The sequence below is a fragment of the Cinclus cinclus genome, chromosome 2 (genome assembly GCF_963662255.1).
Source record: "Cinclus cinclus chromosome 2, bCinCin1.1, whole genome shotgun sequence".
Taxonomy (NCBI): Eukaryota; Metazoa; Chordata; class Aves; order Passeriformes; family Cinclidae; genus Cinclus; species Cinclus cinclus.
The window spans coordinates 102,528,513-102,553,777 of record NC_085047.1 but is presented as its reverse complement, the minus strand read 5'-3'; the positions used below and the strand labels follow the sequence as shown (position 1 = coordinate 102,553,777).

At 41.2% G+C, this 25,265-nt stretch overlaps 1 protein-coding gene across 1 annotated transcript in view; it reads left to right on the top strand.

The window, feature by feature from the left end:
* Positions 1-8,488: 8,488 nt before the first annotated feature.
* MAP3K15 (mitogen-activated protein kinase kinase kinase 15) overlaps positions 8,489-25,265 on the top strand; it is an 82,551-nt gene continuing 65,774 nt past the window's right edge. Inside the window, exon 1 of the mRNA XM_062515142.1 lies at positions 8,489-8,804. Coding sequence (XP_062371126.1) covers positions 8,489-8,804 — 316 coding nt within the window. The remainder of the gene's footprint in view (positions 8,805-25,265) is intronic.

Sequence of the window (25,265 nt, the reverse complement as noted above, 5' to 3'; positions counted from 1 at the left end):
AATTTTGAGACTCCAGTAAAACCAGTGCTGGCTGAATAAAGCTACCTCATTAATGTTTGGCATGTTTCTTGTGGGAGGTACAGGTTTTTTGTGCCTGGTGTGTCACTGATCTCAAGGGAACGGAAAACTGATGCTCTAACCTGAAGAAACTGGTCATCTCAGAAATAAGCTCTAAAAGATGTGCTTGGGGAGCTCTTAACACAAGAAGGATGTCACATTACTGTAATAACTACAGGCTTCAATATTGGACTCGACCTAATTGAGATATATTACAGTCAATAAGGCTGATTTTGTTTAAGTGTTGATTCAGAGCTCTCAGATGTCACCATCTCCATCTGTGTGCTCTCTTCAGCTAGGTGCAAATCTGGAGTAAACCTGAATTCTCCTATCTCCATTTTCACTCACCTTCTGTGTGTCCTGACTCAGGCGTCATGCTTCCTCAGCCTTCTGCTGCAAGATTACAAAAAGCAGCAATCTCAGACTCTAAATTTTCTCTTGTCCCAAATCTGACACCTTCCTGCTCTAGAAATGTATGTCCCAGTACCCCTGTGACACAGAGAAGAGGGACTGCCCACCTAAGGCCACAGTCCACAAACCTCTGCCTAAATGAAGGTTCTGAGGCTGCTTAGGTAAGCTGGCTGACTTCTGCAGACTCTGGCTGGTGTCATTTTCTAGTCTGGACCAAGATATGGCTGTGCCTCTGTTAAACAAAAGCAAATAGGACTCTTTACAAGTTGGTCTCATGCTGCAGCAGTGTGTATGCTCATATGGACATCTGCAACCTGTTAGTCTTTCCATTTGGGGATGTTAAAAAGAGTATCTGATGTTTGTCCTACATGCCTATGTGTGCCAAAGTACTAACCTGATTTTCTACTTTGTTGCCGTTTGAATAGCTGAGAACTCTCCAGAGCAATACTGAAATAATTCAGTTTTATAATTGGATTTAAACTTCTAGAGGAAACAAGGCTGTCAGGTAACAAAAAGGGTACCTTTTACTACTGCTTCTAGAAATCTTACTGCAATCACCCTCTCAACTCTTCTCCTCAAATAGCTGTTACTTGGAATTTCCCAAATAAAAAGAAGAGGTAAGTGTTTCAATTACAAGGTTATAAGCAAAGAATATATTGGTTCTGAAAAAAAGGTCAGGAATGCTCTTTGCTTTCTAGGTGTGTTGGATTAGAACAGGAAGCAGGTTATTATTTAACTTGCTTTTTACTGTGAAGTGCAGGAAGGAATTCTTTGGCATTTTGACATAAATGTGATTTGACACAGTGATGGGCTGAAAGTCTCGCTTATGGCATTTTAAAACTTTTCTGGAATGAATCCTATCATTCTGGCAGATAGATGTCTGAAAAGGGACTGCATTTCAGTGACAATGTGTCTGGCCATTAAATTTTCTAACTGTACAGGAGTGATGTGTTATTTGGCAGCAAGTTGAATAGTCTCAAGGATGTGACACTGCTCTAGGAAAGAATAAATGTAATACAAGTTGACAAAGCAGAGAAGACAAAGTGTCTGGCATCACACATAGGTCTCGCTGTTTAATCAGGAGAGCTTCAGGACCAGACTGCTGAGTGTTTTTATTTCACCATTAAAAGTATTGAGAACTCCACCTAGCCAAGCCCAAATATTTAAGTCAGACCCAATGCTAATGACTTTACACCTTCAGAGCATGAGCATCATGCAAGCTGAGAAAATAGTTGCCAGAAATTAAAAGACAGGCTGCTGTCTTGCTAGGTGCCTTAGCTGTGCTCCTACATATTACTGCCTGCTTCTCCCATGACTTTTCACACTGCTACTTCATGAAAGGGAATTACTAAATAGTAATTTTTTGTATCAACATAATAGTTATTTTTTTTTATTTGTCACTACAAAGCAGTTCTTGCCTCCTCAGAGCTCCTTTGCTGCTCAAAATCCCAACTGGTAACAGCAAAACCATTATGATTACAAATATTTAAAATGTTTTCAAACAGCACTGAAAGCTTTGCTTTTGCCAGGCTTCTAAGCCCCATGTATCCTCATGTCAATAAAAATGAACCCCATATTCTAGTCCTCTCCATTGTTTTTACAATGGGAGTGTAACCTGGTTGTCTTCCCTGCCACAGACACAATTTTGCTGGGTTTTCATAAAGCAGTAGACACAACTGCTTGACTGGACTAAAAATTAATAGTCAGGTAGTCTTTACCATTAATGTTTCCTCAGGGAGAAACAACTTCAAAACAGCAAAAAGTGGCAATATTTGCTTAAAATTATATGAGCCATGACACATAAAGAAGTCAAGATACTTTGATGAAGCTGAAAACAAAAAAAATTGTCAGTCCTGGTAAGAATATTTAATCTTCTGCCCATGCAAACATTTTAAACCCAACCTCTTGAAGCTGCTGCTTGTAAGCAGCTGCTTCTTATTCCCTAGGGAAATGTGTATTTCCCACTCTAAGGACCCGCTGGATTGGAGAGAACTGCAGAGGAGAAAATATTCATCATGCCAAGATGCTGTATGAGTGGGAAAATCTAGGGCTTATATTGTTATTTATTAATATCTGGTACTTGAATGCAAATATTGAGAATTTTATAGACAGTCAGATGACAGTCACTCCATCCTCCTAAGTTGAAAGTTTTCTTTTTCCCCAAGTATTCTTGTCATTTTCTCTAACATGAGTCATCTTAGTAAGGGTTCAGAAATTTCAGGGTCCAAGGGAGATCCTTCTGAATGGGGGCCTGGCTTGGTTTTCTCCCATCTGAAATATAAACTAGAAGTTATTTGAAATATGTTGAAAACTGGAGATAGGGGGTTTTCTGTTTGACTAATTGATTAAAAACTGTATTTTAGAGTACTTTACTTCTGGCTCTAAGCTGGCTGTTTGCTCCTCAGCTCATGAACTGAGTGAGAAAGTTGAGAGAGCCATAGGTACCTAAATCAGAATAAAGGTTTTAAGCAGATTTTTAAAATACATGTGCCCAAGTCTTGCATGGTTGATACGATCTAGCCGTCTGATAGAAAGAAATGCCAACTATCAGACATAGAGAAAGTGTGAGTTCTGCTTTGACAGAGATTCAGGAAAGGTTGAGTGGGTTTTTATTCCTTCAGTTTGCTATGTTATTTACTGGTGGTCTGTTGATTTGGTTTATTTTATTATTTCAAATGCAGGCATTCCTCTCTAAGTCAAATTCAATTTTATGGAAGCTATTGAGAATACTTGCATATTTTTTTCACTGCTACCTTGCTTTCCTTAGTCATCTCTGCTCCCAAAGTACTCAAAATCCAAAGGCAAGAATTTTTGATTAGGGTGCCAGATGTGCCAAAAACTAAAGAAGATCAGGAATTTGGAGTCAAAACTAATTTTGACTTGATCACACTTTGCTCTGTGTGCATGTGAGCACACAAGGTGTATCTATAAAGTTACTATTCTCCAAGGCAGGTGGAGAGCAAAGAAAGAGAATGATCCCCCTTTGACTAACTTTGTCTGTCAGGATGTCACTCTGTCCTTCATTTGCAAGGGGTGAGGAGGAGCAGATGCTGTGTGCAATGTGTCTCCCTGTGCAAAACAGTGGGTCTGAACAGAAAGCTGTGTGAGGGATTATATTCCTAGACCCAGCAGTCACTTTCTTTGCCTTCATTTTTAATCAGGCCAGATGAGCTTGTAATGTTTCACACTGTCCACTGAAGTAAAAGCAAGAGGAATCCCTGAGATCTTTGAACCCAGTTCCAGTGATATTCTGGTGGCCAAGGTATTTTGGCTTCACATGACCCTGAGACATCCAAGTTTCCCTGTTGCAAGAGAGGTGTGCTTTGCTGCAAGTCAACTTTTAAAGCATTATAGCTTTTTAAAGTCATCCTCATTAAGTTTTCTTCAAGAATTGTCCCCCGTTGCTTAGATTCCATTTATATAGAGTTAGTATTTTTAATCTGACTTTTGAACAAATCTAAACAGTTTATTAGGGAGAATTATTCTCATGGAGGATTCACAGAATTTTATTTAAAAGCTAGTAAAATTTCTGCATAACGACTTTGAAAATTAAAACAACTTTTGTCTGGATTCATACTTCAGAAAAAAATTCTTCCTGCTCAGTAAAGAAATCAATTCTTTTCCTTGTTTCCATGTTTCCAACATGACAGCAGTATCTCTAGGGTTACCTTGAGACCTGCTCAATGTGAATGAAAATAAATGGGGTAGCACACTAGCAGCAGTAACACCAAAAGATCCATTAACAAAATGTTTGCTTGGAATAGTTTAAACACCAAGAATTGCTTTATCTTGAGGAGAGCTGGTACAGTGGCTTGCCAGGAAACACTCTGGACATCAATTTTACCTAATGCCTGATAGTCACGATACAGAAAAAAAGAATCTCACATCTAGGGTATAGAATTCAGGCCTTTTGGACAAATTTCATGCAAGGCTCCTTGGGGAAGCTTGTCCAGGATGCTGCTGTTTGCCTGAGCTGTGGCTTTCCATGGGACACAAGGGCAGGGGAGATGTAGCCATGGCTAAGGATGTGCCCATAACTGAGATGGTCAGTGCCAAGTGCCTGGGGAGAGACTCCTAGGCACCTCTGCACCAGGTGTGATGGATGCCCCAGACAGTTTGCTGGTGGGCATCCTTCAGCAAATACTGCCAGGGCATGGCCAGGTGGATTTGCAGCTCAGTGGAACAGCTCAAATCTGCAGGTTCCTCATGGGCCTCGATATTTTCTGGTTTATTTGCTACTTACCTGAGCCAAGAAAGCTTGGCTTTCCCTGATGCTGCATAAAATGGGAGGAAGCCTCTTTATAGGTGAAAATGTCAGAGAGCAATGAAATTGCAGATTGACCTTTATGATAGTTCTAGGCTGTGTTTTCTTTTTTTAAAACAAGGAAGCTGTAGCTGTATATGCATTAGGGGGAAAAGTGACACATTTGCCTGTGGAGTCAAACTTTATATAAATTTGAAATAGTTTGAAACAGTTTGAAATTTATATACCTTTGCAGTTTGAACTGAAATTTTTAGGCCTGGAGAAAAAAAGGAAGAGTGGGATACTTCCCTTAGCCCAGTTATGCTGCTCAGGAATTTACAAAATGGGGAAAAAAAAAGGTGGTTTCAAGGACATCTATTTTCTTTGGAGAAGTGGTAATTAATATTCTGCACTAAGTGGATTTGACAGGTGCAAAATGCTGACTGAGAAAATTGTGCCATCATCTTTACAGTTCTGTACAAGAGCAAATTCTGATTTAACAAATTGTGCTTGGTTTTGTTAGGCTGAGTTCTATGCAAAGGCAGAAAGTCTTAAGAAGTGATATAGAAGCTGATTATTCACTTCTGGCCTGGATTTTTAAATGGGCAACTCTAGGGACAGAGTGGCTCTTTTTATAACCTCATTCTTGGAACACTTTTCCAAAAAGAGGAAAGATTGTTGCATGACTCACCTTTTTTTCTTCTACATTTAACAGTTTTTGGTTTGCACAGAAACAGTTCAAATACCCCAAATTCTGAATCTCCTGTTTATTCTCACCCAGGTGACTTGAGGGATCTGAAGATATTGTTGCTCAGTGGAAATGTCAGTCATGCCAGCACTGAGTCACAATTTCTAAAGACAGTCACAGTCTATAAAATGAAGCTTCTTAATTTAAAAATGGTCTTTGTTTCTAGCTTGAAAGAAGGCATACAAAATCTGAATAAGTTGTGTCAGGTTAAACTACCAGAAATCAATGATAGATTGTTAGGAAAAATGTCCAAGGAATACTGAGGATTGTTTGAAAGATAAATAAAATTAAGAAAAGGGGGAAATATCCTTTTCTTATTTATCATAATGTAAAATATCTGCTAAGAGACGATCACTCTGTTTCAACACCAAGAGACAGACCTCTCAACAAGTAATTTTAAAAAGTAACAAATGATAAAAACTACAAAATGAAACCTGAAGACGTCCTAGACCTATAACAACTTAAATTTTATAAGGCTTATTTACTATGCCTCAATGGCATCCCATTAAGCAATCCCAGCCTATTTGCTGAAAATTGATACCAAAACAATTTTCAAGATTACAAAAAGCACCATGCCATGCATATATTGTTTTAAACACATTGAATTGCAATTTGGTTCTTTTTGCATACTAGTTGCTAAAAGCCTGAAAATGTTCTTGAATAAGAGAAAGCTTTCCTGTGCAAATAATCCCTGAACTTTGACAGCACTGAACTTTTCATTTTTTAATAACAGCTGTTCAACCAAACTTTTTTATAATTCATAAAGTACAAAGTAGGATTGGTATTGGGGAGGATCATAAACTTATGTGCTAGTGCTTTTTATTGATGGAAGGCTCAATGTGCACACTATCTTCTAAATGCAGACTTCGATTTTTCTCCTAATATATCAGGTAATTGGTGCATTACTGGATCAAAGCTAATAGACTTGGTGTGTCATACAATAGCTTACTCTTGCCCAAAGAGGAAGGCTGCCAGGAATGGGGGAGATCTCTGGTGGCCATGTCATTCCTCCAAAGGCTCGATTCTAGTGCTTCTGTCAAAAAAGCGCATACACAGCCAGTGGACCAAGCCCAAAGGTTTATTTGCCCCAAACTTTCCAAACTGAAAAATAGGTTTACCTGTTAAATTATTCACATTCTCTCTAAAATCCTTATGAACTGCTAAGCAAACATGAATACTGCAGAGCACTATGCTATCCTCATGTTGGAGTGTTTCTTAGAAATAGTGGCTAATTCTTATCAACAATCCCTGGTGTCACAAAGACCAAATCCCTGGGTTTGCGGCAGACTTGGTTGAGTTCAGCTTGAGCTACATTACCTTGGACAGGGACTTCGAACAAAGAAATCCCCACGGCTTCAGTCTGTGCACAAGATCTTCGCATGTCCTATGTGCACCTCTTGATCCAATATTTATGGTCTGGGAATCTTCCAACATCCCATTGGGTTCTTTATCCATATCCACATGGACATGCCATTAACTGCTCTTATCTTCTGGCTTGGTGCAGCCTTAGGACCCTCTTTTGTGTTACTGGGTACCAAGGTATCAGCCCTTATCTGAAACTATCTGGTTTTTCTCTGTTTCCTCCACTGCTGAGCCAGCCATGCTGAAAAAGAGAGCTCATTTCAAATTCACCTATAGTGCTTTGTGCAAGGCCTGTTCGTGCTAAGTTGTAAGCAAGTTACAATTAAACTTTAATCTATGCATTTCTCATATTCGATAAGTAAATTAATTTTAATCCCAAACAGACAGAAACCTAGAGAGGAAAGTACCATGCTGTAAGCCTTTGATTGTTGCTTTTGTTGTATTGCTTCATTGAAAGGATGGTGAGGCATTGTAATAGGCTGTCCAGGGTAGTGGTTGAGTCACCATCCCTGGAGGTGTTCACACAGGGGTGTGGCACTTGGGGATATGGTTTACTGCTGGACATGGTGGTGCTGGGTTAACAGTTGGGCTCGACGGCCTTAGAGGTCTTTTCCAACCTCAGCAGTTCTCTGTTTCTATGATTACAGCACGGGGTAAAATCATTGTCTCTGATAGCCACATAGTCTTCACACTGCAGCAAAAGGTGAAGACACTCTTTGTTTAAAACCTCATCTGTCACCATGAGCAGAAAACAAAATGAAAAAGCTTTCCACATAGGTTTACTACTTCAAACACAAATTTGCAGGAGGACTGTGCTTTTCCACTGTACCCTTGATCACTAGTTGGTTGTGGTCTCTGTAGGGTGACTTTTGACAGCTGGGGTACAAGGCTGAGATATGAGATACAGTGCCTGGACCGGTAGCTGTGCCAAACCCCAGGCTGCCATCATCAGTGTAGCTAATAAGAAAAATGTGTTAGAAACACAAAAATAATTTTGTTCTTATAAAGAAGCCATGAATTGCTACAGAGTTACTAGAAGCTGATTTTGTCATGATCGTGGGAAATTATTTAGAAAAAGAAGGAATTTAACGACAAAGTATTACCCAAACTTCTGACACAGTCTAAATGTGGTCAAAGTCGTGTAAACAACAGGACAGGGGACTCAGTAGTGGAGAAGCTGCGACGGAGCAGAGGGAAGACAAACGGGCAGCGGCTGCCTTCGCTCCACGGGCGCTACGCGGTGAGCGGGGGCGCTGCTGCCGGCGAGGGGCGGGCAGGGCAAGCGATAAACGGGGCGCGATCGCCCCGACGGCGCCGCTCCCTTTCAGAGCTGCCGAGGTCGCGGACGGGAGCGGGCGCATTGCCCCGGGAAGGCACGGCGGGGTGGAGCCGGACTCCGCGCCGGGCTCCCGGGCTGTCTCGTTCGCGGAGGGCGGTGCCCAGCTGAGCGGAGCTGAGCCCCACTCCGTGTCGGCCGCCTCCAACTCGCCTCGTCCCGTCCCCGCGCTCGCCCGCCCGCCCGGGAACGGAGAGACCGCGGGCAGAAGGGCCGGCAGGAGGAGGGAGGGATCCGCCTCGCCGGGGTTTTCCCAGCTGCTCGCGATGGGACGCGGCCCCGCCTGAACACCTGCCGGCAGCCCCCCGAGCCCTCATCCCTCGACGCCGCTATGGAGAGCCCCGCGGGCGGCAGCGCGGCCGCCGAGCCGGCGCCCTCCGGCGCGGAGCCGGAGCTGGCGGCCGGGGGCCCGGCGGAGGCGGCAGAGGCGGAGGTGGGCTCGGCAGCCCCGCGGCCGCGCTGCCTGCGGGCCGTGTACGTGCTGAACGACCCGCCCAAGGCGGGCGCCGGGGCGCGGAGCCCCGAGGCCGGGGCGCGGCAGTGCCTGCTGCGGGCCTGCGAGGCCGAGGGAGCCCAGCTCAGCACCGTCAACTTCGGCGAGCTGGACTTCGGCGAGACGGCGGTGCTGGACGCCTTCTACGACGCGGGTGAGCGGGCTGGGCTGAGGCGGGACGCGGGGCGGGGGCTGAGCTCGAGCCTGCCCCGCGCCGCCTGCCCGGGTCGTGCGGGGACACTGCCGGCAGGACGGGGAGCGCTCGGTGAAGGGGGTGCTGGAGAAGAGGGGGATCGGGGCTCTTGGCAAGGAGTGTGGGGAGAGGGAGATGGGTGCGAAGGGATCCTCACGTAATGCGTCCGGCACAGGGAGCAGGAGAAGGCGAGAGAAAAAAGTTGAGGCTCTTACAGCTTGTTGAGTCTCCACGGCGCGTTGCCCCAGCAGGACTGTGGGTCCTACAGCACCAGCCCATGTTGAGGAATAGCAGAGGTTTGCTCAGAGCCCTCTTCCAGCTCCCAGCCTGGTGGAGAGTTTAGAGTGAGACACAGCACGAAGACACACCAGGCTCTGATCTGGCTCGGCCAAAAGCTTCGGGTTCACCACTCTCACTCTAGACTGGACAGTGAAATTGGCATGTATGTGAACAAGGTAATCCTATATTGCTCTGAGCAAGGGCCCTGAGGAAGACTTGTGGGTATTTCCCACCATGTTCAGGGTCCAACTGGTGGCAGACAAACACCTGGCTGGTTTGGCACTATGGCAGAGAACTGTGAGCTTTTTGAGCACACACACTGGATGCCTCTGAGCCAATAGGTACTATAAACTAATCAAGGTGAGTATGAGGAAATTTTTCTGGCATACAGACATACTTTTTTTCTCCTATCTGAATGAACCAGCATAAGGAAATGCTGGAAATTCACAGACTCCAAAGGAGGAAAGTACACTTTAAGTCCATGTTGATGTTCATCTTTTGCAAGCACTTTGTTTTGCTCGTGAGTTGTGTTAAAGAGTATTTCCTAAAACTTTAGTCTTATTTTAAATTCTCATGTGATTTTGAGTCCATTTCATCCCAATAAATTACCCAAATATTGAGGAACCTCTCATCCTTTTTTTTTTTGTCTGTTCTTTTTCCCAGTCAGAGGTTTTTATTATGTCTCTGCTAGCAAGGTTGACAAGTATGTAATATAGTCTTTGTGAGTCTTGGTACACAAACACATCCTAGCAATCTCTTTTATAGCTCTTCTGAAGATAAGCATAATAATCTATTCATCAAAGCAAAATTATTCCTCCATTTCTACTAATGGTTATTAATGTATTAGACACACACCTGCTGTGCGTTGTAATGAGAGTCTGAAATAGCTATTTAAAAGGGATTCTTAAATTACTGTATTCTGAAGTGAGTGCCTCTTCTCTAGGAATGTGCTGACTTTTTATTCAAGTCATCTTCTTGGACCAAGATAATTTTATCACTGATTAATACCACTTTGTAATAATGAGGTGTCTTCTTACTGGATACACCTTCAACACTCATATCCATTATTTTTTTCAATTCAAAACTAACTGAATAGTCCATAATCTGAAATTGTTCCAAAGGAGTCTGTTAAAATTAGACTTTCTGTGGATTTCTTTCCAACAGCAATAATTTGAGATCAGCCATGGGGACAACTTCTTTGTTTGTGTAATGTATGCTTGGGATTGCTGGCATCTATTCAGTTCTTAAGAAGAACACAATTAAGAAAAGTTTTAATGTGGTTTATGATGAACTTTGTGTTAGTAAGTTCCCATGTCTTTACTTTAAAAAGAAAAAAATATAAAAGAAGTTTTATTGCTGCCTGGGTAAGATATTAAGCAGGTGTTTCCCATACTGAAGATATCTCTTACAGTGTATATTTACTTTCTGTAGCTGAGGGGCAGAACCTTGAAAAGCAGTTACTCTTGCTTTGTGGTGGTGTCTCTAAGAGATCCTTGCCTGTTGCCATCTCTTGGTTTACTAGTGGAACCTTGACCATCTACTAACACTTAATCACTGAGCAGCAAAGACCAAAAGACCATCTCATTGTGAGTAGTATTGATGGCTCTTTGTTAAAAATGTTATCCATGAGCCTTTTCCCCTGACTGTGACTGAAATTGTAGCCTTTACTCTGCCATTAGACAACCCCCTTCAAAGCAAGTTTATTTACCTTACTTAGTATGAATCTGTAAGTACCTTTTGTGACAAAATCAGCAAACTTTAAGACAGAGTGCAATGACAAGCTTCAACAGAAACGTCTTTCCTGTCTGCAGGCAGGTTTTCTGGTAGATTGTTTCTCAGTAGAACTCTGAGGAAAGTTCTGCAAACCCACTTAAATTCCATAATCAGAGTATATGTGTGTTTTTCCTTACTGACTTCCCATCATTTGAAATCTTATTGTGAATAGAAGAATGACTTAGGCCTTTAGTTAGGTATTGCAGACCTGCAGGTAATGCAGGATGACTCTGATCTTAAGAAATCACTCAACTTTCTAAGGTTTTGCTTTGCTAAAGGAGTGCTACAGCACTTGTGAGAGCAAACTTGCAAGTCATGAAATAAGAACTTAGTAAAAGAAAACTAAGTTTTCATTGCTCTATGTGTGCTGGAAACAATCTGTCAGCAAATTAATTTATGTTTTTCAAAAATGGGCAATGATATCTAATAGAGGAGCAACAAGGATGCTTGCATACATTGACTCTATCTGTGGGGAGAAAGGTAATATTTTTAGACTAAAACTGGGCACAGGTCAGTAGTGTGAAGCTTTTTTTTTGTTTTCAGAAAGTTAAAGCAATTTTCCATAGGAACAGTGAGCCTAGGAGCTAACTGAGAATTTTTAGAATTCTTCAGAATTATCCCATGAAGAAAATCAAACTATAGGCACCGTAGCCTGTTCATAAACAGCTTGAGAGACACAGTGAACAGGTGAGTGTGACTTGGCTATAGTGATGTTACAAGTAGAGTGATTCATAGCTGCAAAGGATCTTTCTGTTCTGAATGTACTAAGAAAGCAAACATAATGTCAAAGTCAAATGTCTGACCTGTACCTTTGGAAGCGTGATGTTAGTTAGAAACAATGTAGCTTTTCCTTGTCTGTTCAAAACTTTATCAAATCTTCGTGCCTGAAGTGTCAGGCAATAAGGTTTGGCTACAGTGTTAAGTGAAGGAGTGTACAAAGTACAGTTATACAGGTTTTGCATGTTCCCATTTTAGTTTATGAAATCCTGTCTCTGTAGCTGATAATACTTTTCCCTCATGAGGGATATGCAGCAATCTGTTTTGAGGCTTGGAATATTTCTTTGACCATTTGACCACAGCATTTAGAAATTATACAGTCAGCAGGATGAAAATCAGCTGAAATGAAGACAAACTAGAGAGAGAGTGGTGTACTGAGAAATAGAGCTAAGTGCTGACCTGAGATAAATGAGTATTCCTCTGACAATCCAGGAAACCGTCAGATAATTTGTGAGTATAGGGGAATATTTTGAAGTCCGTTTCTGCTGTTTTGCTATATATGAGCTTCTCTAATCAATATCCTGTGTGATAAGGCAGCACCAAAATGTGTGATCTACTACCTGTCTCTGCAGACTTGTCCTCATCCAGAGCCAAGACTTGGGAGTGAGCCTAAGCAGAGACTGAAACATGGATCCTCCTTACTTCTGTATCATAATTGAACCTCTCTTAACCCTAATTTCTTGTCCCTGAAAGTCTTTTCTCTTCGTGTTACACTGTGAACGGGGAAGAAGGAAATATATTTGCTGGATGCTAATTTTTAGGCTCTGGCATCTCCTGGGGTATCATTGGCTGTCCCCCAGCTGCCTGTCCTGAAACCCTCTGCCCTCAGAAGGCCAGTGTCCCCACTTCAGAGCTGGCAGGGTTGCTTCAACTTCTTCATCCTGTAGGGTATCAGGTGCAGTAAACACTTGTCACTGCTTTAGGGTAATATACAGTGTGGTAACTGGTGTAGCTTAGCTGGAGGCACAGCTTCCCTTGCTGACTGCTGCAGGGAGTGCAGTTGAGGGCAATAACTTAAACTTCATCATAGCTTCCTGCTGCAGTTTATCTTTGCCTCTGGGTGTGACAGTGAGCAGTGGTGGAGTTAAGGGTTACTTAACCTGCCCTGATGCTTACTTCAGCTGGCAGGGTTTGCTGTTTTTCTGAGGAATACTTAAAATCTTTCCTTTCCTTTCTTTTCCCATGCAGGTCACTCAATGGCTAGAGGTGTATTTGCTGTAAATCTCAAGAGATATATATACGACAGAATACAAAAGTACAAAGAGAAGCAAACCAACCAACTTCAGAACAGGAAGGTGGTGGATGAGAGGCTGGGCTGGATATTGAGCAGCTTTAGTAAAATGCCAGAGCTGTTGGGACCTGATCTTTCATCTCTGTGTAGTGCTGCACATCTACAGTGACCTTCAGGTGTCTCCAGCAAAGCTCTGCATTGTGACATGAAACCAAATAGTCTGATAACAAAGCCCTTTAATATACCAGTATTGTAGTCCTTTTATGTCCAAGTGTGCGAGGCCGGTTTTAAATGGCAGTAACAAACCTGGTACAATTCATCAGGTCTGTATATTACTGTCATAAAACAGTTTGGCAGGTTGGCAGAGACCTTAAAGATCATCCAGTGTCAACCCCTCTGACATGGGCAGAGACATCTTCCACTAAACCAGGTTGCTCAAAGCCCTGTCCAGACTGACTTTGAACACTTCCAGGGATGGAGTAGCCACAACTCTCTGCGTAACCTGTTTCAGTGTCTTACTGTTCTCACAGTAATCTAAATCAGCCCTCTTTCATCTTAAAGCCATTCCCCCTTGTCCTATCACTACAGGCCTTTGTAAAAGGTCCTTCTCCAGCTCTCTTGTAGCCCCCTTTCAATACTGCAAGGTGCTATAAGGTCTCCCCAGAGACTTTTCTTCTCCAGGCTAAACAGTCCCAGACCTCTCAGCCCATCTTCCTGGGAGAGGTGTTGCAGCCCTCTGATCATCTTCCTCTTCTTGAACCTCTCAAACAGGTTTCCACCCTTCTTATGCTGGAAACCCCAAAGCTGGATGCAGCACTCCAGGTGGGGTCTCACAAAAGCAGAGTAGATGGAGAGAATCCCTTCCCTTGACCTGCCAACCATGCTGCTTTTGGTGAAGTACATGACACAGTTGGACTGATGATCTCAATGGTCTTTGCCAACCTAATTAATCAAATTTTGATTGATTGATTCTGTTATTCATGCACCTTCATCTTCCTTAGATGGTTTCAGACCTCATCTTCTGCAGTGGGCAGTTCTTCATTCTCCCAGTCCCTGTCTTTACCTTCTATGACTGGTGATGTGGCTGGAGCACCTGCTAGTGAAGACTAAGGCAATAAAATTACTGAGTACCTTAGTGTTTCCCATGTCCTGTCCTGTTTCCTTCTGGAAAGAGACCTTGTTTTCCCATGTCTTCCTTTTATCACCAACATACCTATAGAAGCTTCCCTTGTTGCACTTGATGTCCCTGGCCAGATTTAATTCTGTCAGGGCTTCTGCTTTCCTAACCTGATTCCTGACTGCTTGGCCAATTTCTCTGTATTCCTCCCAGGCTACCCATCCTTGCTTCACCCGCCATAGGCTTTGTTTTTTTGTTATGATACATCTCAGGTGCTGTGACATGTGATGTATTCAAGAGGTGTATTTTGCTTTTATATTAGCTGGGGTCGATTTCCAACATTTCTTTCAGAAATGCTTATTTGCTTTCAGAGATTTGTGTGTTTTTGTTTAACAGTGGAGACCATTATTTTTGTAATCAGAATCATAGAAAGGTTAGGGCTGGAGGGACCTTAAAGATCATCTGTTCCACCCTGCCCTGCCATGTGCAGGGATGCCATTTGTGGATTAGGTTATATGTTCTGCGAAGTAGTTCCTTTAATGTCAGCTGGACAGGCTTAAAAACCTGCAAATAAATAACTGTAAGTAGGTTAGGTGGAATTCCTTAACTTTTCTATGGTATATTGCTGTGGGGAAGATACTAAAACAAGAAAAAGAAATGGAGAATCTCTTTCTCCATTGAGAAAGGAGAAATGATGGAGGGAGATTCTGATTTATTACTTCTCCTTTTGGAACATCTCTTTTTATCTGTGATGGGTCATATGGAAAGACATACCAACAATCCAAACCCAGTATGACTACTACCTTTTAATGAAGCTTTGAATGAAGTTGTTTGTGTTTCTAAGAATCTGATGCTAGCCTGAAAATTGGACTTCTTCCAAGGTGAGATTATGAATAGATGCATATACTGTCTATGTAAAGTGAATTTCTGTGCCATTACTTTTGGATATATTTAAAAAGTAAAAATAATGCAGTTATTTTTATGCAGGTTTCCTCTGCATGAAACTTCCTTGCATGAGAAAGCCCCAACAAAACTATGTAACAACCCAGCCTACAGCTGTCCATCTTCTTGTCTTTCTTTCCTCCTGTGCTTAAGTACTAAGTTTGAGAAGGCTTCTCAAAATTTGACTGTGAACTCTGTGTGAGTGGGTTTTGTAGCCAGAAGCATGTCAGATGATTTCTAGGTTTTGAATCAGCTAACAAGGAATCATCTCTCCGAATACAGTATAAACGGTGTGTTTTGGTTTTAACTTACTCTGCAAATAATATTTTTCACTGTGTGATTAGAAGTCTTATTGAGTCTCACTAAATAGACTTAGAAGCTTTTACACCCATTAAAACCATTACAAATTACTTCAAATATTTGAACACATAAGATTATTCTGAAAAGAGAAACAACTGCATCTATTGAACTGCCTTAGTTCTGAAGACCAATTATTGTCACATGGCCCTTGAAAACACTGCAATTAAGTGGGTTTTGGTCGTTTGCTTTTAGTATTGTTTAATTTATTGTTTATAAAAATAAAACTTGCATCATTTTCTGGAATTCTTCATATCAGGGAATGTTGTGGTACAGTTTTGTTTTTTCTTCTCTGATGGGAGGAAAGAACTGTGCTGGCTATGCATACCAGTCTGCAAATTCTAAAGTCACTTTAAGAATTTTTAAGAATTATATGCAAATGTATTTTTCATATAGTTCATAAGTTGCTCTGAAGGAAACTACTGTGCTGTTTGACTGTGAGGTGTTGGCAAGCAGATCTCCAGTTCTGCCTTTTTGCATTTGAAGTTGACTTTCAGTGACTGCCAGCCACTCATCTCCTTTGCAGTGATTGCATGCTTGCTCAGTCTTGCTGTGCTGTGTCTTCACAGGCTTAATAATTGTTTCTCTTAGACCAGACCTGAAGTCACAAAACTAGGTTAAAGAAAAAGAAAGGAAGTGTTTACTTATATGAGTTAATTACATTGCTTTAATTTCCATCCTCCCATAAAATAGACAAATTATGGTAGATATATGGTAGCTTCTATTGTGTTCTGCAGTTATGCTCCTCTTTTATCAGTGTAATCATGCATTACTTTTTTAATTGTTAAATTACACTTGCACATGCTAGTTAAAAAGTAACTAATGTTCCTGGTTCACCTTGAGGTAAAGGTCTTCTGACTGGTAAGGACTCGTGCAAAACCCAGTCAAGAACTTAAGATGTTCATCATCATCATCATCATCATCATCATCAAGAACTTAAGATGTTCATCAACCTCAGGATGGTCTTGGATCAGTGTAGTCAAGAGAAGGCTCTTAGCCAGGAGCAAGAAGTAGGATACAGTGATTATGTGCATGATTATTATTTGATTTATTGCTAATTCAGTGTCTAAGTACTGCTAATATCTAAGTACTATAATTCAGTATGTTAATAACTCCATCATGTATTAAATAATAGTGCAATAGGGTCATGGTCTCTCCAGTCATGAGCTTCATAACCCCCTGTGAGACCCCTTGCTTTCTAAACTCAGAAGTTTTGGTGTGGCTGGGTCCATTTAGTCTCAGATTTGGTCAACAGTTTATGTCTAAAGGCTTATAATATGAGCAGGTTTGGCTAGAAAAGTACAGGTTAACAGTCTTTAGCCTTGGAGAGTTCACCATTCCAAAGCAGCAAAACACCTGTACAGCTACTTTTGGATTTTATCTCCACATGTGACCAGATCTTAGTGTTTTTTACTCACTGTCAAAAATTCAATGTTTCCCACCTTTAGGCTGCAAGCTTCCATGCTGGGAGGGGGCTCCATGTGGAAGCTGCTTGCAACACCAGGAGACCAGCTGGCCCAGTCTCTGCCAGCATTTTATACCCTTGTGCAGGCCAACGTGCACCAAAGTCAGTCTTGAATATCTTGGCTCTCCCATCTCTGGAGTGCATTAATTATGCATTCAGACAGTTCCTCCTGAAATACTCACCTGGTGTTCCAATCCCAGGGACAAGCCTCATTTTCCATCAGGGACTGCAAAAAGGGGGATGGTGTGGGGCTGTGTGTGGAGGTCACAGGCAGTGGCACAACTATCTTTTGTCAGCATAACCTGTGTTCTGGAGATCCTTAGGATATGCTGGCATACTAGGATATTAGGGATACTTCCATGCATGTGGAGGAACAGCTGCAAAGGTGTTATGTGGCTAAAATTTGGCAGTTGAGATGGGTGTAGGGTCTTTCTTAGGAGGGCCTCAATGTGGTTTGCCACTTGCAGGTGAAATCTGTGAACACAGTTGGCTCTGCTTGCCATGTACTTCAGGAGGGCTCTGAATTGTTTTAGCCTCAGGCTACCTTTGAACAGCAACATGGGTGCCTGAGCCTGAGCCAAGAGAGGGATTGCAGCTGTTGCTTTATCCTGTGCCCTGGCACAGGGTGGATATAAACAGTGTAGCTCCTGTCTCGCTGAGGTCAGGGGGATTCAACGGGCAGCCAATGGGTCAAACGTGTCTTACAGTACAATTTCACCCCACCTGTCTTCTTTCAGAAGTGTTACAAATACCTTCACCTTTTCTTGGGAAGTTGGGCTGGTTATAGAAACATGGCAGGAGCAAAAATTGCATCACCGTAGTCTGCAAGGAGGAGACATGAATTCTGACATAAGTACTGGATCGCCGTATCATGGGAAACCACTCCTGCTTTTTTTTATCCTTCCTACTACTCAGCCTGTTGAGGTCAATGATTCTGCTGTGGTGTTCAAGGTGGTAGAATTGAAGCTTCTCAGATACTCTTTGGTAATGCTTTGGAGCATTTAAAGTTTTGTCTAAGTCAATAGTCAACAGCTGTTATGTCTTGGAGTGCAAAGCCCAATGGGATTCACAACTTTAAAATGTGTACCCCAGCTTTTATTACATTGAAGGTATATCATCCCAGCCTTGGTTAGCATAATCTTTCTCTAACTGCAGTGGGGTCTGATGACAGGCAGAAATCTGAAATGTAATGGAACAGTAATGACACAGGACTACGTCCCTAGCCTTCTGCTGATGTGGGATAGTACAGCTAAATCCATCAATAAGGAAAGTACTCTAGTTTATCACAGCAGAACTTGGGCACATATAGCTCTGTCTATTCTAGTATATACTGCTGTTATGCTTAAATTATGTTTTAAAAGTTTTCAGTATCTCCTTAAAGCAAAACACAAGGAGAATAATTTTGAAGTGCTTTCTAAATCCTGTTTCACTATAGTCTTTTTTAATTTTGTGTCATGTTATGGAAGGGAATAATATGGAGGTTGTATCTAGATTTTTTGCATTTTGTGGGCTTTTTTTTATGTTCAGGAAAACAAGCCTTTGTGCACAAAACTGTAGCTCAACCACAGGTGGTTGAAGGCCTCTCAACAATTTGATGAATGTTTATCACATGATAAGTGTTTATCACATGATTTCTAAAGCTTTTGAAGTGTATACCAAAAATGCATTAGTTCTGGAAAACAAACAAACTTCCATGTAAATCAGCATGATAATGAGCTCCTTTAAAATTCTTCCATTTCCTCCTGGTGCTGGCAGTGCTTTTCATGAATAGTGGTACTTTGATGCCTCCAGACAGGTGAAGACCAATGGTAGATTCTATGAAACTGATTGTGGGGAAAATAACAGGAAAGTTACTTTTTTAAACTTGGGGTAGTGAATTATTTGCCACTTGATTGCTGTCCTTTTTCTTTACTTCCCTTTAAATTTTCTACAACTATTTAGTGGCTAGATCAGCCACAAGAAACTGCTGAATCAAGTGTCTTTGCCTTAGTCACAGAAGCTGCAGGTTTTTTCTACTGCAGAAAAATACCTGCCAGTAATAATTTCAGTCAGCTGAAGAGCAGCTGCATTAACTCTACTGTTCCTGCCTTTAACTCACAGAGGCTGAAGAAAGACATTTCTGCTAATTTGTGTGCTGAGGGAGACATTCCTTGTTAGTTTTGCCTTTGCTTGGAGAGTGACAAGGTAAAACTGGGGTTGGGAAGTGGTAAATCAAAACATTTCAAGGCTGTATTCTGTCTGTGTGTTACTTTCTAACAGTGCTAGACCAGTCATTGCTGTTGTGCTAATGTAGATAATAAAAACAGGAGAAAAGCTAATGTTTGCAATGGTGTTGCTGTTTGGTACTGGGCTGCCTTACTTAGCAGAGTTTCTGTGTGCACAATCCTGTTTCACACAGTAACTATCAGCTTTTATCAGCATCAGCTCTGCCTTCTGTGGAACTGAGATACTTCTTTCAGATATTTTCTTTGCCAATGGATATTTGGTATGCTTCAGTCTTTTTAAACACAGTTTGAAAAGAGGATGTGATTACCAAGCTCAAATCCAGGCACTCTTTTTTACTCCTGTTGTTTATGGGCCTTAAGATAACTGAAAAGTTATAGGTTGTTGTCAGGTGGAGAAAGTACTCAAATCAGAATGAAGTCTGAAAATGGTTGAAATAGGTTTCTTATTTTCATGATAATTAAATTGTGGAACTAATAAACTTAGCTTTTTCCTTATTATAATAACAAAACTAGGTAAGTCGTCATATTATTTTAGGAAAACCAGAAACTGCCTTGACTTTCTGGCTTGTGATCAAGTAAAAAAAAAAAGCCTGATTATTTTTTGTTGTTGTTGTTTTTGGGTTTTTTTGAACCTTTTAATGCCTCTTCAGATTCCTAGTTTTGCAGTAGTGCCTCTGTAATAGTATAATATAAATTCTGAGAAGAGTAATAAGTTAATTTCCATAAGTTTGGGTATTTTGGACAATTTTAAAGATGAATATTCAGAATTTAGCATCTTAAATCTAAACTTTCTGGCATACTCTTACCATGAAAAGGTACAGATTAGCCTGGTGATGTTGGTGGATGAGAAATTTGACATAGCCCCAGCACCCCAGAGAGCCGACTGCACCTTGGGCTGCATCCAATGCAGCACGGCCAGCAGGGAGTGGGAGGGGAGTCTCTCCCTCTGCTATGATGAGACCTCACCTGTGGCTCTGGAGACCCCAACACAGGAAGGATGTGGACATGTTGAAGCCAGCCCAGAGGAGGCTGCAAAGATGATCAGAGGACTGGAGCATCTCTCCCATGAAGACAGACTGAGAGGGTTGGGGCTGTTTAGCCTGGAGAAGAAAAGTCTCTGGGGAGACCTTATAGCACCTTGCAGTACTGAAAGGGGGCTACAAGAGAGCTGGAGAAGGACCTTTTACAAAGGCCTGTAGTGATAGGACAAGGGGGAATGGCTTTAAGATGAAAGAGGGCTGATTTAGATTACTGTGAGAACAGTAAGACACTGAAACAGGTTACGCAGAGAGTTGTGGCTACTCCATCCCTGGAAGTGTTCAAAGTCAGTCTGGACAGGGCTTTGAGCAACTTGGTTTAGTGGAAGATGTCTCTGCCCATGTCAGAGGGGTTGACACTGGATGATCTTTAAGGTTCCTTCCTCAACCTAAACCATTCCATGTTTCTGAGGTGACACATCCTGCTAAATGCTGGAGACCATGTTTAGAGGTTTGTTTCAAAATCACAATTTCTTGTGATTAGTTTTGTCTGAATCAACACTTGGAAGTACTAATTTTCCTCTGACTCTATAGAGATCTGACAGAATAGGTTCCCCTGTGATTAGTCTGTGATCATGTTTAATATTCTCTGTTTTAGTTCATTGTATTTTGATTACTTTTCTAATTATGTTTCTTTGATAAGAAGATAAAGATCAGCATAATTTTACTTCTCTATTTTTTTTAATATATGTTGGCCGGTGTGTGCCTGTGGGAGATGTGCAGATTTAGCAGATTTTTTATGTTCCCCAGCCAAGATAGTCAACATTAAATGATGGGTGACTCTCAAATGGTTTAGTTTGGATAAATATCTGAAAGTTTGAAGGCTATCTAAGCTCCCTGGCCTAAAAAATTGATTTGACTGCAGCTGGGGGGAAAAGGACAATGTTGCTTGTTGAATTTCATGCTCTTTTTAATTTCACTTAGGCCAGGTTATCCAATTATGTAACTTTTAAAATGTATTTTATTCCCTTTGATTGCCTTTGATAATCCAGTGTAGGAAGTGCAGAGGTGCAGGAAAAGTTAAATAAAGTCCCCCTTTCTCATTCCACATACCCACCCTCCTCCAATTACAGGTGAGGTTCAAATTAGGTTCAGTATGGCTTTCTGCCTCTATAGATTTCAGCCCCAAGGTCTGTAAGCACTGTCTATCTAGGCAGTCAGCTCAGTTGTGATTTCATCTTCGCTTACTGAGACGTTCCTCAGCTGACAGAGAGAGATTGGGAGAGCAGCAAAGATGATTTCCACAGGCTTTATTCTTGTGAAGGGGAGGTCAGGCAGCAGACCAAATACAGGTATTTTATAGGGTTTGGTAGGATCAAAAATCGACCAAAAGGGTACAGGATTGAAACACTATCCAACTACATAAAAGTTCTATGTGTAAAATAACCAATTACAAAGAATCAATTCTAACCAATTATCTTCTAAAAAGATTAGCAAGGGTCTAACATTTTTCTAGCATTATTCATTCTAATTAAGTAGTTTTTCTTATCTCAAAGAGAATACCAAGGGGGCCTCACAGGGGTATGTACAGAGGGATTCGTCTCCTCCACAGTTCAGGATTGGGGTGTTTTTTCTACATGCTCTCAGGTGGCTGGCTCCACTCTAGTGTACTGCAGTGGAAATTATCTCATGTGAGCCTTGGCACACTGCTAGTGCAGCAGGCAAGTGTGAACCACATGCTTTTAATTTACTCTGCTGTTTCTTTTCTTCTCTGTTGCTAAAGAGGGCAGAAAAATGGCCTGTTGAATTAGTAGGTTCTTTGGCTCACAGAAAAAAAGATTAGGAAAAGTGTTTGTTATTCCTAATGACTCGGCATAGTGAAAAGTATGTATGATGTGAGACAGTCACTCATTATGTCTATCTAGCATCTATATCAAAATTTCTAATATACTGAGAGTATATAAACAGGGAAAATTATTGAACAGGTGTATTCAGGTCATCTGTGACTGTTAAGTGTTTAAGTGTTGAGGATACATAGATTTAAAGCAAGAAATAGCAGCTTCTGGGTTCTTCATTTGTTTAACATCTGTGAACTAAAAAAAGGAGACAAATGTGGATTATTTAAATACTCTTTGAGAAGTTTAAAATGCTGTTTCTTTATTATTCATTTGCATCTAAAGGTTGAATGAAAAATGGAAATACCTGACTTTTTGAGGTAGGAATGAGGCATACTGATTGTTCTGTAGATGCTAAGCTCTTTTGCAGATGGAAGACTGCAGATGCTGAATCAGAGATTATTCAAGTTCTAACTCATACTAAGGTACAGTAGCTTGATAGAAATTAATCACTTAGGTAAAATATTAGGAATTTTCTCTCTGAAGGCATTTGGTTTGTTACAAAGTACCTTTAAAATGAGGGCTCTGTTTTTCCAAGTTTCTGTTTCAGTGGAGTATTTTTTTTTCCTTCTGAAACTCAGAATCTTAATAACTGCATGGTCAACAAGTCCATCTCTGAGATCCCAGTTTTGTGACTAGGCTAGCATCACACAGCAGCTAAGTAGGAAGAAGCAGGTATGGAATTCAGTTTCACAGACAAGCATTCAGCTGCTTAAGCCATGATAATGCCCTTTTTATTCCTGCAATGTTGTCATCCTCTGTCATGGTGTCATTGCTCAACTCAGGAACCACTGAGGCTGATGGGACCTGCTGTATTCCCCATGTATCCCGCAGTCACTGGTCTGCTGTGAGCTGTTCTCATGGGGTAATCCCAGCAGGCAGCTAAACACCACACACTCACTCACTCCCTCACCAGTAGGGTTGGAGAGAGAGCTGGAAGTGTTAAAGTGAAACAACTCGTGGGTTGAGAAAAGGATAGTTTAATATAAAGCAAAAGCTGTGTTGTTTTATTTGGTATCAAGGCCAGCTTAGGTTGGGTCACTGCTGTGCTTGCACTGCTTCTTGTAAAGTTTCTCTTCCAGTGGTTCCTGCTGTAACAGTTTTTATGACATACAACTCAAATCATGGTTGTAACCATGTGAAGGTGTATCTATTAATATCTGCACCCCTACTCCCTTTGCACTAGACCATAGAGTTTAAAATGGCAATGAATAATTTAAAAAAATAAAGGAAAATTTATCTCAGCTAAATCCTGCACAGCTGTGTTTAGAAAAGTTTATTAGAATGTTAAGATTCTTCAGTGTATTTTAACAATAGTTAGGTAGCCAGTATCATTACCTAGCCATGAGTCTGTGGTAGAGTATTTCACAGTATATGTAAAGGAAGGACTGTTTATCCTTGTAGTGATTAGTAGTTGAAATTTGTAGCGATTAATATTTTTTGCTTTTTATACTGTACATGTTCAAGTGGTGGATGTCAACCTGAAATAGCAAATTGCTTTCCCTTTTTCCTGTTTTACTTCTGGTGGGTGCATGTTTACAAGGTTTAAATAACAGTAATTTTAAATGTAAGTACTTAGTTTTGGGACTCATGAAATGTGATTATAATTCAGTGTGGATGATTGTAAGAGGTGTGTGCCATCACAGCCTAGAGTCTTTTTTACTTCTTACAGAATTGGATTTTTTAGTTACAGACGCAAATGTCTTTAGTTATACAATATGTAAAAAGTGAATTTTCCTGAAATTAAGTTTTTAACCTTTATTTATTTCAATTATTGTAAAGTTTAGCAGTTTCTTAAAGTACTTTTCCAAGACGACAGTGTGAAGCTGGTAGCTGATACCACTCCCAGGACTGATTAGCTACAGTGACAGAGCTTCTGTCTGCTACTGTGCTTGCACAGAGTTAACCAGAAATTGCCAAGTTAAATATAGGTTGATGGATAAGGGGAGAACAGGACAATGAGAGAGAGACTCAGAGACAGTGGATCATGTGAAAGAGGTAGGAGTTGCAGGCAGCCATAACATCCATTTGCCTGAGCCACAAAACCACTGAAAAGGCTAAGATGCAAGCAATGAAATCTCTCTCAGTCCCTAACCTGGGAGCTTGAACAGTGTAATTTTACAAAGAAATGGTATAAATATTAATCTCTTGTGCATGTCATAACTTTCATAATTCATTTATTACCAGTGTGTAGATCTTGGCAGGATCCATTTGATCCTGTTATGATTGTGGTTGGTAATTAAAGATCTGTGTCTGTGGTCCAAAAATGGGTAAACTTTTACAATTCTTCCTCAAGAAGGGAGGCTGTGTAAAGGGATCTGTGCTGTGTAAGTTTCCAGAGACTGTGTGGACATTATCTTTTTGACTTGGACCTCTCACACTCCTGTGAGTTAACTCCCTCAGGCTTGAAAGTGAGTTATTCCTGGGACCTCACAAGCTATGGTATGAAAGGAAAAAAAATTAAATAAAGTAGAAGGTAAAGTTATTACTAGCTTTTATATGAATGACTTTGCCTTGCAGGGAAATATAATGCATACATTTGGCTTGAAGGTATTTTTGCTGAAAATTTAGCTTGTGTATAAACTTCATCCATTGGCTGAGAAGTTATAGTCAATGCTGCAATGTAATTAAAGTCAGGTTATGTAAGTGAGAGAAAAGACCCTGGGCTGAGAGAGTACATGCAAAAACACCTCTTAAAGAACTGTCATCCCCCACAGTTGTATAATCCTGAGTGCCATAACAAACAACATTGTAAACTGGGACTCACAAATGAACTCCTAGTTTATAGAAAACTCAAGCAAGAGTTAGGTGTTTGAGAGATCCCTGGAAATCTCAGATGAGGGTTTGAATTGTGTGTCTTTACTCTCTCACAGGTAGAGAGAATGTGAGTAAAGTACTGATGAGAAAGATCTGTAGCCCTTCTCCATTGGCTATTTTGTTGGCTAACTGGCAGGAACATGTCCAGGGGGACATCTGCTGAGATGATATAATTCTTGACTGAAATGCCTTAATGGTTAATGAAATTCTTCAAAGCAGAGCTGTGAGGCTCCATGGAAGGGGCGTCGTGGCACTTAACACCTTTGGTGTGGTGGCTGCAGTTGCTTGGACTCCCCTCAGAGGTCATGGAAAGAAATGAGCATTTCTGGGCTGCAGTTCATCTCCTGAAGGAGGCTTCGAACAGCTCAGACAAATGGGGCTCTAAAAGTGCTTCTCCTCTTGTGTGTTGACAATGAAGGAAGTGACTCTCACCAGCTCACTGCTGATAACTTCATTTTGGAAGGAGCAGCATTCCATGGGGCTAAGAAGAGTAACTTCCAGACAGCCTCACCCATCTGACAAATTCCTGCTTTGGTGCTTGAGAGCAGTAAGTCTTCTTAATTTGGC